The 13,209-nt window shown below is 44.2% G+C and overlaps 2 protein-coding genes across 2 annotated transcripts in view; both read right to left on the bottom strand.

Annotated features, from left to right (window-relative positions):
• Positions 1-1,517: 1,517 nt before the first annotated feature.
• The window catches only part of SLC9C2 (solute carrier family 9 member C2 (putative)), a 98,542-nt gene continuing 86,850 nt past the window's right edge, over positions 1,518-13,209 (bottom strand). Inside the window, exons 23-26 of the mRNA XM_059413937.1 lie at positions 12,691-12,822; positions 6,075-6,260; positions 4,921-5,002; positions 1,518-2,840 (exon numbers count right to left, since the gene is read on the bottom strand). Coding sequence (XP_059269920.1) covers positions 2,740-2,840; positions 4,921-5,002; positions 6,075-6,260; positions 12,691-12,822 — 501 coding nt within the window. The 3' untranslated portion in view covers positions 1,518-2,739. The remainder of the gene's footprint in view (positions 2,841-4,920; positions 5,003-6,074; positions 6,261-12,690; positions 12,823-13,209) is intronic.
• On the bottom strand, positions 10,759-11,154 carry LOC132026301 (translationally-controlled tumor protein-like). The gene has a single exon (XM_059414214.1). The coding sequence runs from the start codon at positions 11,152-11,154 to the stop codon at positions 10,759-10,761; it is 396 nt and encodes a 131-aa protein (XP_059270197.1).

Here is a 13,209-nt window from a genome sequence, read left to right as displayed (position 1 = left end):
ATGGTGGCTACACTTGGGGTGATCACAGCATAATGTTTAGAGAAGCTGAATCAGTAGATCGTACACCTGAAACATAAAGCATGGTGTGTCAACATGTTTATATAATGAAAAAAAGGAAGACAAAGCCTTTGTGGTTCAGTCATGGTGGCCGGGTTCCTGCATGTGCGCCCACATCCAGAATTAGCAGATGACACTGGTCATCTGCACTGAAATACTGCCCTAGTATGCGAGGTACCCAGAGATTCTGAAAGGACTTTCTCTCTCACCTTTTCTTCTATTCTTACCTCTATCCTGGTTTTTCCTAAAGTTGAGAACCGAATATCCTTTCAAAATCTTGTTAAAATGAAAAGGGATAACGGATTCCAAATAATAAACAACCAGGCCATAAAACTGAACTTTATTTGACTTTTAAAAAGAAATTGAAAAGTGATACAAACAGTATTATGCAATGTAAAATTGTTAATTTCTCCTGAACTTTGCTTTCACTAATATGGTGGAACATAGTTCCGTTTTTCAACATTTACTAAGTCGGGGAGGGAGGGAATAACTTCTCTGGAAAATGTTAGGGAGGCACTGACAGCATATCAAACTAATACCAATATTCCTAAGAACTTACATTACTCTCCTAAATTGCTACAGCTCTTTGGTTTCATTTGGTAGGCCATGAATTGCATCATGAGCCTGACAAATTTTTGAACATCTCAGGTATGATGCGACTGCTTCAAATGAGAGCTTTTACACCAGTCCATCAGTTTTGAAATAAATACAGCAGTTCACTGTTCCAGCAATTTCTAACTCCCCTCCTTGCCAGGTAATCCTTCCGCACTTGGGCCAGGAGGTTAGCTCAGTCTTCACCCTAACTCGGCATATATCACATTACCAGCGTTAGGATCCACTTGCCAACGACACAAACTCAAAAGCAAAATGTTAAGACAGCGTTTCAGGAGAAATGTTTTTAAGTATTAACTGCCATCAGAAAACTTAGAAGTTTCTATTTTATCATCTGGAACATTCCCTCTAAAGAATATTCTAATTAAGGGCTTTGAGAGAGACATTTGCATCTCTAGACCATCAGACAGCCTCTTGTGAAGAGATACTGTGTTAACTCAGAAAGAGTAGTCCAACAAAGTTGTGCCTCGGGAAAAATGTCAGGTGAGTTGAATCCTGGTTAACTTTGTGACCGATTCCAGGATAACTGGAAACATCTTTCCTAAAGAAAATGAGAATTTTTGTTAAATAACGGGGCCTGGAAAAGATGGAGACAGTGAGGAGTCAGTTAAGTCAATTACTTGACTCCCAATTAGGTTCCCATTTGTGAAAAGGAGTCCTTTTTAAGAAAGGAGTAGACCCTAAGAAGGCTGCCTAAAAAGAACTAAGTTACTTTGTTTAAAGGAACCATCATCAGTCATACATTTGGTCAATGCAACTTTCCTTACCCCAACAAACACTACATCGCCCTGTCACAGATGACTGTGCAGGCCCACAATTCTATTAAAAGGGTCTTAGGGTGACTGGGCCTGCAATAGGTCACGGGACTTCTGAAACTGCACATAGATGGCACAACATTTTCCCTTGGAAAGCATATTTATTTGGGGTGACCTCACAACTGGTGGAGAGAGAGGGTGCTGAAGGGCCCGGAGCCCGTCCCTGGCACCATTTACAGCCCCCCCCCCACCCACCTGTGCATTTGCCTAGCGCCCTAATGCCCTGTCAGCGCCATCTTCACTCAGCTGCGTAGGCTTGGGCCCAAAGGAGCTGTTAGTGGCCCTGACAGAAACCCCTCTAGTAACTAGCCTCGCAGGTCCCCCCACTCCCCAGACTTCCCTCCACTCTGTCCTGGCCCCATGTGACCAGCCCTCCCCTCTCCCACTCCACACACTTTCCAGCACTTCTCAAGCTTTCCAAATTGACCCCAGTTGCTGAGGAAAGCAGGCAAAGATGTCAGGGCAAAACTTCCGTGACTCTCGTAACAAAATGGTTTGAAGTCTCCTGGTTTATCTTAAAAATTCATGCAAATTTGTCACCCTACTCCATAATACGTTTGTTTTAATATAAAACATTTCAAGTAACCCAATGGTTAAATGAGTTTCCTCCCTTTAAAAGAGCATCAAGTAAAGATTCCTGGAATCCACCTGTGGCTCCCAATGCCCCGGGGACCCCACCTCTAAAGGGAGAGGCACAGGCATTCAGACGCTAGTGTCTAATCTTGCTCGCTAGTGTCTAATCTTGCTCGTGGCCTGACCCTCCCCATCCTTAACGTGCCTGTAGGGACGCCTGCATGGCTCAGTCGGTTAAGTGTGGGCCTTTGGCCCAGGTCATGATCCCCGAGGTGCTGCGGTTAAGCCCCACGTTATCTTCCCGCCTGCTTCTCCCTCTCCTCCCTGCATGTGCTCTTTCTCGCTACCTCTGTCCCTGTCTGTCTATCCCGGTCTCAAATAAAATCTAAAAAACCAAAAGAAAAAAAAAAAAAACACACAAAACAAGAAAAGTGTCCTATAGTTTCCCACAATGGCACCATCGTGGGAAGGAGGTCAAGAGGGGGGAAATTGGGACAGGGGACCTGGGGCAAAAAATCCCATCTTTCCAAAAAATTCCATCATTTTAATTGTTAAATAATTCAGATGTGCTTTATCCCAATTTTTTCGATCAGTGAGCTGCCACGAAGGGTCTCTCTTCTCACCCCCATTCCACCCATATTTTGCTACTCGGCTTCACAGCTCCTGGCAGCTACATAGTTTACTATTCATGGTAAGAAAAATCGAATCCAAGTGTCAAGTTTATTACCTCGTTCTTTCTCTTCCAATTATATTCTCTCTGGGTCATTCGAAGACCAGTGTTGACTGAAACAGTCCAAATACATGCATCAGACAGAAAAACTAAGTTAGGGGCTTAAGAGTAAAGGTAGCAGAAGGCTATTCTGAAATATCAATTGCTTTCTCCCAGTAGGTCTCCTCTTTCCCTTCTCCCTTTCATATGGGCTCTTTAGCATCTTTCCTCAGAGAGGTTTGTTATTAGCCTCCCAAGAGCCCCAGTCAAGGGCTGGCACACTCAAATAAGAACAGGCAGGTCACACAGATAAGGCAGCAAGCTGTATCTAAGACAAGAGGGCAGGGTGTGGACTGTGGCCAACTGCACAGCATGTTTTCCCCCTATGTTCAGCTCCACATGTTGGCACATATAGGAACAAGCACCGAGTGCCGGCATGCTTTGAGTTTTTCAAGAAAAGCTCAAAATCTGGATTTTTTTCTTGCATTTGAAATGTTTAAATGTTCCTACTTTGCAACTTACTTTAAAATTTGCAGACAAAGCATCTAGGTGGATCAAACACACCTAGTGCACTGGCTGAATCCAGTCCTTGAGCCTACCATGTGTGACTTGTGCCCCAAATTCACTGGGGAATACAGAGTGATATAGGACCATCCATCTAAAACTGGTAGATTGCAGGGAGCCTGAAGAAGGAGTGAGGCCTACAGGCCCAGGACCAGTGGGGACCTGTGTCCTGCTTCCTGGCAGTGCTAAGATCTCTGACTCAGCAGCCCGCAGGGTGCCCCAATGGGCTTGACACTAGGCCCTGAGCTCCAAGTCCTGCCATAGACCCCGGTGCCCCAAGAGAGCTATGGAAGGTGCAGAGTGACTGGAGTCAGGATTCTTTCAGTGTTCACCGGCTTGAAGAGAACACCTGAAGCAGAGGGAGCTCCCCCAAATCAGATGCTGCACATGACCCCAGAACAGAGCCTAGAGAGTGAGCTGCAGCAATGTCTGAGGTTGAATTTGCTTTTCTTGGGGAGAAGGGGAATTAATTCTTGAATGTCTTTCCTCTTCACAAGGGCAGAGACCTAGTTTGGCCTGTTTCCCATCTAGCACTGGGCATGGAGCCCAGCACCCCGTGCGGCTGCATTTTATAAGAATTGTGCAAATGAGGGCGCCTGGGTGGCTCAGTGGGTTAAGCCGCTGCCTTTGGCTCAGATCATGATCTCGGGGTCCTGGGATTGAGTTCCGCATCGGGCTCTCTGCTCAGCGGGGAGCCTGCTTCCCCCTCTCTCTCTCCCTGCCTCTCTGCCTACTTGTGATCTCTCTCTGTCAAATAAATAAATAAAGTCTTTAAAAAAAAAAAAAGGAATTGTGCAAATGAGAAATGATATATAAAATGTCACTTTCTGCACACAATTTAAAATCATGTAAACCCAACGCCCCCTACCCCTGGAATTAACAATTCACGGAGAATTGCATGACATCTAAGTTGGCCAGTCACATGAATTGGAAATGCCAGGATGCTGCCCATTGGAGAAGCATGCTAAGGCTGACTGTTTTTGAGCTAGGGCACTTGGGGAGAAGACAACGCAGCTTGGTAGAGCAAGGGTACTGAGCATGAAATGAAAGAAGGGAATGCGTGTTCTCTAGAGCAAGTCCTTCCTACCTCATCCTCTCGGTGCACTGCTTGGCATGGTAAGATGTGTCTTGGGGCACTAAGACACATTTAGAGACTGTCATTACTGAGTAACTATCAAAGTGCCCCTCGGGCAAGACAATATTCAAAGAGCACAGGTGGGGTTCCATATTCCCTTTGGTTGTTGGGATCACACCAGCTCTCCACACCAGGGCCCACTGTGGGAGGGTCTCTGCCCTCCCTGTTCTTGCTCTGCACTTTGTGATTCCAGCCTGCTGGACCAGGACAGGGTACAACAGAGATGCTCCTCTCTACCAGCACAAGTGTGAAGGAAGGGATGTGAGAGAGAAAGGAGCCACCTGGATTTTAGGGTCTGGAAGACGCTGGTGGATGGCCTCCCAGAAGCAATATGGTAGCCAGCGTGTGCCCAAGCATGGGGACTGACAACAAACCTACACTGTACCCTCAAGTCATTTTCTTAGCATTAAGAGAATGTTGCATGGTTTTCCCATCAATAACGGGCTGCCCCTTACCCATGACTTTGGAGTCAGTATTTTTGGCAGGCTCGAACGCTTGCACAACCAGCAGCTTGCTTAAATCGGAAGTTCCCTGAACCTAAAAGGGAAAATTTGACATCAGTCAGAAGAGCACCCTTTGATGGCGAAGCTGCCTCATTCCCAATGTTTTCAAACAATGTAAGAAATGAGCTGGAACCCAGAACTGGGCTTCCAGCCTAAGATCTTCATCTTTCTCATTTCAATCCCCTTGAATGTTGTTTCAAGAAGTCTTGGACCAGAAAATTACCTTTTGCATCTGTATAGACTTCAGAAAGGAACCTTCTCCACCTTACTTGTAACCAGACCGGACATTCCCAATTTGGAAAAGAGGGAATTCCCCAAATCCACAAGCTTACTCCCACCCCTGCACTGATGTTCAAGCCTTCCCAGGCAGGAGGACTGTCTTCTTTTTTAGAACTTTCACTCTGTGTCTCTCGCTGACATCTGCCTCCAGGAAGGCACATGGGTTACCAGTAACAATTAGAACTCTCATCTCTAGAGAGCAGATACCGTCTCCCTGGACTCTCACCAGAACCTTACCAGACGCCTGCTGTTGTTGGCCTCATCGCACTAATGAGCAACGGAGGGTCAGAAGGCAGCTAGCCTCTGCTCACACACCGGTGGGCACAGGCGTCAGCTTTTAACCCAAGTAGGCCTGACTGCAAGCCCTGTGTCTTAAACCAAACTGTGAGCATTGCTCCTGCTGTTCCCGGCCTCGCCCCCACCCCTAGCTTCAAAGCTAAAGAGATTTTCATTTTCTACTAGAAAAGCATTTAGATTTACCGTCATCCTCTGAATTACTGAGAGATACAAAGACAGGAAGGCCACAAAAGGGACAAATGCACCCCTGTTCCCCAGGAGGCACGGCCCCACTCCAAGGCAAAAGGCTTGGCAAGCAGAGGGCAGGTGGATTCTGGGCCCCTGAGCCCCCTGCGTCTCACTGCTATGTCGGGCACACACTGCTTAATGGTACTGAAGCCCTGGGCATGTGTTGACTGTTTCATTAAAGGGGCTGGGAACTGCGGGGTCCTTCCTGGTTACATTTCTTTTTAAGGTGGTCAGTTGAGTTTTCAAGTCACTTATGGGGCACCATGGAAAGCAAATGACTCTTTAGAAATAACTGTCCTTACCTGCTCACAGGTTTTAGGCAAAATGCAAGGTGCAAGATATGGTACCTCTGTCTTAGTATCAATGACACTGCCATACACAATAATGACGAATTTCATGGTTATATTATCAATAGTCATTTCATTATAGCTGGATAAAGTCTCTACGTATGCCAGATTGAAAGCCACACACTTCTGAAAGTCCAAGTCCTACAATAAAATTATATTTTTTTTCTATAAATCATGCAAATGACCCATGGAATCAAGAAGGCAGCACATTCACTGATTGAGCTGAGTTCTTTGCAGGTGTCAAAAGGCATTTAGACCCTAGGACCAACAGACAGAATATATTTAGAGTTCAGAATGATCTCAGACAAGATTATGAACTCAAGAGGTTTTTTGTTGCTTCTCCTAGTGGCCCTGGTTATGGATGTGCAGCCTGATTTCCAGGTTTGCTGGAGCTCTCAGTCAGAGTTCGCAGGTGGTCAGCCATGCCTTGTGGATTTGGTTTTACCTGCCAGTAAACAAACACCCCACTGGGCAAGTGAGCAAACAATAGCAAAAAGCCAAAACCAAACAAAGCAACACGCTTTGAGTCATACTTCAAAGCTCAGAATAAGAGTCTTCAGAGGAGGGAGGAAGCGGTTATGCATGGGTTGAATTGTGTCCACCCCCACCCCAAAATTCATATGTTGATATTCTGAGCCCAGGTACATTAGAATGTGACTTTATTTGGAAATAGGGTCATTGCAGATGAAATTGTTTAAGTGAAGATGAGGTCATACCAGAGTAGGGTAGGCAAATATTCTAATATGACTTTAGTCCTTGTAAAAACGGGAAGAGGTGCCCAGGTGGCTCAGTCGGTTAAGCACCTGACTCTTGATTTCAGCTCAGGTCATGATCTTTGGGTCAGGAGATTGAGCCCCGTGTGGGGCTCCAAGTTCAGTGGGCAGTTGGCTTCCCCTCTGTGCCCCTCCTCTGCTTGTGCTCTAGTGTGGTCTCTCGCTCTCAAATAAATAAATAGGGGAGATTTGGGGGCACCTGGCTGGGTCAGTCGGTAGAGCACAGGACCCTTGATCTCAGGGTCATGAGTTCAAGTCCCACACTGGGCACAGAGCTTCTTTAAAAATGGGGAAGTGGGGCGCCTGTTTGGCTCAGTGGGTTAAGCCTCTGCCTTCAGCTCAGGTCATGATCTCAGGGTCCTGGGATTGAGCCCTGCATCGGGCTCTCTGCTCAGGAGGGAACCTGCTTCTCTGTTTCTCTCTCTGCCTGCCTCTCTGCCTACTTGTGATCACTGTCTGTCAAATAAATAAATAAAATCCTTAAAAAATAAAAACAAAAACGGGGAAGTGAGGGTTGCCTGGGTAGCTCAATCAGTTAAGCATCTGCCTTTAGCTCAGGTCATGATCCCGGAGTCCTGAGATAGAGTCCTGCATCAGACTCCGTGCTCAGCAGGGATCCTGCTTCTCCCTCTGCCTGTTGCTCCCCCTCTGCTTGTGTTCTCTCTCTTGCCTTTCTCCCTGACAAATAAGTCAATAAAATCTTTCAAAACAAGGTGGGGGAGAGATTTGGACACAGACACACATACAGGGAGAACTCTGTGTGGGATGAAAACAGTCATCTGCAAGTCGAGGAAGTGGCCTGGACCAGAGTCCCTCCTTCACTGCTCTTAGTGGGAACCAACCCTGCTGACCACTTGATTTCTTGCCTCAAGAATTATGAGACAATACGTTTCTTTTTTTTTTTTTTTTAAGATTTTATTTATTTATTTGACAGACAGAGATCACAAATAGGCAGAGAGGGAGGCAGAGAGAGAGAGGGAGAAGCAGACTCCCACTGAGCAGAGAGCCTGATGCGGGGCTCAATCCCAAGACCCTGAGATCATGACCTGAGCTGAAGGCAGAGGCTTTAACCCACTGAGCCACCCAGGCACCCTGAGACAATACATTTCTGTGGTTTAAGCCACAACTAAGGTTGTGGTACTCTGTTCCAGCAGCTCCAGCAAAGAGTACAGGTGCTTAGAGGTCAGTCCTGTGGTAGGAATCTCCTGGATAGTGCCCTCACTCTGAAAATCTCCATGCACAGCTATAGGGCAAGGCCCTCGGACCTGGGTCTTTAAAGGGGCAAAGTGAACACAACTGCTGAGAACACCAGCTCAGCTGTGCATGAAAAGCACAAGTTAACTAAAAATACCTAAAATTTTGGAAGGAGAAAAATCTAAAAAAAGAAAAAAAAAGCTATTTTGATTTTTAAATGCATGTAAATTTTGAGTTATGTGGTTTAGAGGAAGGGTTGCAGTATAAGCTAATCAGTGGTTCTAATCCCCTTTTTTAATTGGCTAAATTAAAAAATTAAATTTTTTAAGTCTTAATTGGCTACTTCTTTGATGGGAAAGACTAGAAGGAAATAAGCCAAAGTGTTAAATAGAGATTCTCTATCTGCCTTGAGCTCAGGTCATGATCTCAGGGTCCTGGGACTGAGTCCAGGGTCAGGCTCCCTGCTCAGTGGGGAACCTGCTTCTCTCTCTCCTGCCCCTACCCCCACCAGTGTGCATGTGCACTTTCTCTCCTTCTCTCTTGAAGAAATAAAATCTTTTTTAAAAATGAAAGGGCATTCACCTTACTACTGAGTCAAATCTGACTCCATAAGTTTTGACCTGTTGGTCCTAATTCTCTCCCCAGGAGTTTCTCACTACACTCATACTAGACATACTGAGTGTATCCTACTTCTCAGAAAGAGGCGAAGCAAAGAAAAGAATCTAAATCTTTCACCGTTCTGCTAAAATTTTTCTGAAAATTACTGCCACGTAGTGAAAGAAACACGACTTCCTCAGTACAACATGCGTTTTATAAGACAATGTTTTTAGAGAGGTTTTAGGTTCACAGCAAAAGTGAGAGGAAGGTACAGAGGTTTCCCGTAGATTCCATCCCCCACTCGTGCAGAGCCTCTCCCATTATCAGCATGGGGCTCTACTTACTGCAGGTGATGAGCCTATAGTGATGCGTCACAATCACCCAAAGCCCATAGCTTATTTAGGATTTACTCTTGGTGTTATCGATTTTATGCGTAGATGTGTAATGACGTGTATCCATTGTTACAGCATGACGCAGAGCGGTTTCACCGTCTGAAAGTCCTCTGTGCTCCCTCTTCATTCCTTCTGCCCCAACCACTGTCTTTTTATTTTGTCCATAGTTTTGCCTTTCCCAGATGCCCTATTGTTGGAATCCTACAGGAGCCTTTTCAGATTGGCTTCTTTCATTTCAGAATATCCACTTAAGTTTTTTTTTTTTTTTTCATGTCTTTTCCTGGCTTGACAGTTCATTTCTTTTTATCCCTGAATCGTATTCCATTGTCTAGATGGGCCACAGTTTATTTATCCATTTGTCTACTAGAGGACATCTTTGTTGGCAGTTTCCAAGTTTTGGCAATTCTGAATAAAACCGCTAAAATATCTGTGCCCAGATTTTGGCATGAACATTAAGTTTTCAACTTTTTTTTTTTAAAAAAAAGATTGTATTTATTTATTTGAGAGAGGGAAACAGCACAAGCAGGGGAAGGTAGGGGATGAGGGAGACGCAGACAACCCGACCAGGGGTCAGTCCCAGGACCCTGAGATCATGACCTGAATGGAAGGTAGATGCTTAACCACTTAACCGATTGAGCCACCCAGGCGCCCCAAGATTTCAACTTCTTCGGATACATCTCAAGGATACGGATTACTGGATTATATGTGGTAAGAGTATGTTCAGTTTTCTAAGAAACCTCCAAACTTTCTGAAGTGGCTGCACCATTTTGCATTCCTACTAGCAATGAATGAGAGCTCTGGCTGCTTTACATCCTCACCAGTATTTGCGGTTGTCAGTGTTCCAACTGTTGGCTGTTCCAACAGGTGAGTAATGGGATCACACGTTACATTTTTCTGAAGACATGTGACTGTAGAAGATGTTTATTTGCCATCTATGTATCTCCTTTTTTTTTTTTTTAAGATTTTATTTATTTATTTGACAGAGATCACAAGTAGGCAGAGAGGCAGGCAAAGAGAGGGGAGGAAGCAGGCTCCCTGCCGAGCAGAGAGCCCGATGTGGGGCTCCATCCCAGGATCCTGGGATCATGACCTGAGCCGAAGGCAGAGGCCTTAACCCACCAAGCCACCCAGGCACCCCTTTTTGCCATCTATGTATCTTCTTTGGTGAGATGTCTGTTAAGATCTTTGGGCGCCTGGGTGGCTCAGTGGGAGGCTCAGGTCATGATCCCAGGATCCTGGGATCGAGCCCCACATGGGGCTCTCTGCTCAGCAGGGAGTCTGCTTCCTCCTCTCTCTCTGCCTGCCTCCCTGACTACTTGCAATCTGTGTCTGTCAAAAAAATAAATAAAATCTTTGAAAAAAAAAAAAAAAGATCTTTGCCTCCCCCCCCCTTTTTTAGTTTAAATGCATTTTATTTTTAGACAACCTATATGACACGTTTTTGTTTCTGTTTTTGTTTTCTTAAAAACAATGCCTCTGCCCCAAATAAGTCATGGTCAAAATAAATGAAGAGCTCAAGATGACATTAGTCCCATTTGTCTAAGTCCTGGCGTTCTATGGGTGAAGGGCAGCCGTCAGTTATGACAAGGTGATATACCCAAAGTAATAGCCAACATTTTTTCATTTCTGAACCAACCTTAAAGAAAATAATTATTTGGGGTCACAGCAGATTCCAGTAAAGAACTAGTCATTTATGAAACTAGTGCGGACATGCTTGATTAATTCTGCAGCCCCTGTCATAAAAGGATTTATTCTTTCTGGCTTCTCTTCTTCAAGTTTGCCTTTGACTGATTTCAGGCCATCATTGATGTACTTCTTGTAGGCTTCTTCTGTGAAGCTGGTTTCCTGCAAGTGATGGTTCATGACAATATCAACAACGATGGCTATGCTTTCAGCACCTTCACCCTCCAGGCCTTCGGCAGAGGCATTTCCACTGATGAGCAAGTCATCCGTGGTACCCTCTGTCCTGCTGGCCATCTTCTCCTCCATCTCCACACACAGTCCGTCCCTGATCTCCCGAATCTTGTAGATGTTGGAGAACATCTCATCATGGTTGATGAATTTCCAGTAGATGATCATGAAGATGGCTGGAGAGAGGTATCAGGGGCACTAGCTCAGTAGTAGTCGGGAGCTCTGAGAGAGCTCCACGCAGCTGAAAGGGCACTTGAGGGTGGGGCGGGTGGAATCCTGGCTCATTTTTTAATTGGGTGGTTTGTTTCCCTATTGTTAAGTTTTAAGAGCTCTTTGTATATTTTGGATAACAGTCCTTTACTATATGTGTATTTTGCAAATAAGGTCTCCTACTCTGTGACTTGTCTCCTCATTCTCTTGAGACATGCTAATTTTTTAACCCAACATTCATATCCAGTCTCTCAATGCAATGAATATTGTTGAACTCCAGGTCTGTTACTTCCCCAGTTCCTAACTTATAATAGGGGCTCAAATAATTATTAAATAGGATACAAATATGGATGGTAAATTATGCCAACCTAAGAACAGACTTGAGCTACTAATTTTTAGAAAGTTCATAAAAGAGTCTAAGTTTCCCCAATAAAGATTTTGAAAAGGCACAGGCTTTATATTAATTTGGTAGAGTAGACTATAATAATAAACACGTTCCCAGTCAGTCCTCACTCAAGTCGTGGAAACAGCCAAAATGCATCCAGCTCAAAGAGGAAACTCAGTTGCCATCTACCTGGGACTACACAAATCTCATAATCTCATAAATGCCTCATAATCCTGGGGATTTTGAGCTTGAAAGCAAAAGTCATTATGTTTCTGCATATTAGTGAAAAGGGACCTTTATATCCTCTGGAAACCTGCTATTCCTCTTGTATTTCCTACTGACAGAATTTAGAGCTGTGGTCCTCATCATTGATACACATTGAAAACATCCAGGGGGCTTCTTTTAAAAATGTCAAAGCCCTAGGGGCACCCAAGTGGCTCAGTTGTTAAGCAGCTGCCTTTGGCTCAGGTCATGATCCTGGAGTCCTGGTATACTGAGTGCTGGGATCAAGTCCAGGAATCAATCCCCACATCAGGCTCCGTGCTTGGTGGGGAGTCTGCTTCTCCCTCTCCCTCTGCCCCTCCCCCTGCTCATGTTCTTTCTCTTTCTCTCTCTCTCAAATAAATAAATAAATCTTTTTTTTTTTTTTTAAGTGCCAAAACCCAGACACACACACACGCAAAATGACAATGAAAAAAACACCAAACTTCATCAACTCGTTCTGATTAACGCTAATTTGGTTCCCGGGAATCTACTTATTTAATATTTGCTGAATTTACTCCTTTTTAAAAAAAGTATGACTTCAGGTAGCCTGGAAAATTAGCTGTGACAAGAGGATTGATCTGCAAGAAGTCAGGACGAGAGTGGTTAAAATTCTAGAATCCCATCTTATTTTATTTTATTTTATTTAAGTACGCTCTACACCCAATATGGGGCTTAAACCCACAAACCCAAGATTAAGACTCACACACTCTTCTGAGCAAGCCAGGTGCCCATACAATCTCATTTTAAATGTCAGACACAGCCTTTCTTTTTATGTCTCAAAAATATGAAATGAATTTTATAAAAAGTAAATAAAAGTTCATTCATACATGAATCATTTAACTTACCTCATCACTGAGACTTGATTCAAAATACTGATAGGCAATACCAAGCGCAAGCTTTAGCCATATTTTATATTCCAAGGATGGCCAGAAGACATCAAAACCTTCATACAAATCCTCCAGGGAGATAAAGCAAGCCTAAAACCACAAGATATCAAACAACAAACTTGATTCAGAGATGAATTACAAGGTCACCAGAAAATAAGTGCCTGTTAAGATTTAGTTCGCCCCTCTTACCGTTAGATCTAGTTCAATTCTGATACTCCACCATTTAATAAAAGCACTGCATTATGGAGAAATTGTTTTAATAAAATTTACAGTTCAAATAAAGTGTATACTTAGCAATAGCCAGTAAATTTATAGCAGTCAATAGCTATGATACAGGACAAGCTATGATTCACAAACTAAGCCACATAAACTTATTTTTATTGCCTCAGTAGGTGAAGTAGGCTTGAAAGGGGACTTTAGCTGCCTCCGTTTTGACCTCAGACTTTCTAGTTGGGTTTTGCTTTCCAGCTTGTCTCT

Source organism: Mustela nigripes, chromosome 10 (assembly GCF_022355385.1).
Source record: "Mustela nigripes isolate SB6536 chromosome 10, MUSNIG.SB6536, whole genome shotgun sequence".
Lineage (NCBI taxonomy): Eukaryota > Metazoa > Chordata > Mammalia > Carnivora > Mustelidae > Mustela > Mustela nigripes.
This window is presented reverse-complemented; position numbering and strand designations above follow the sequence as displayed.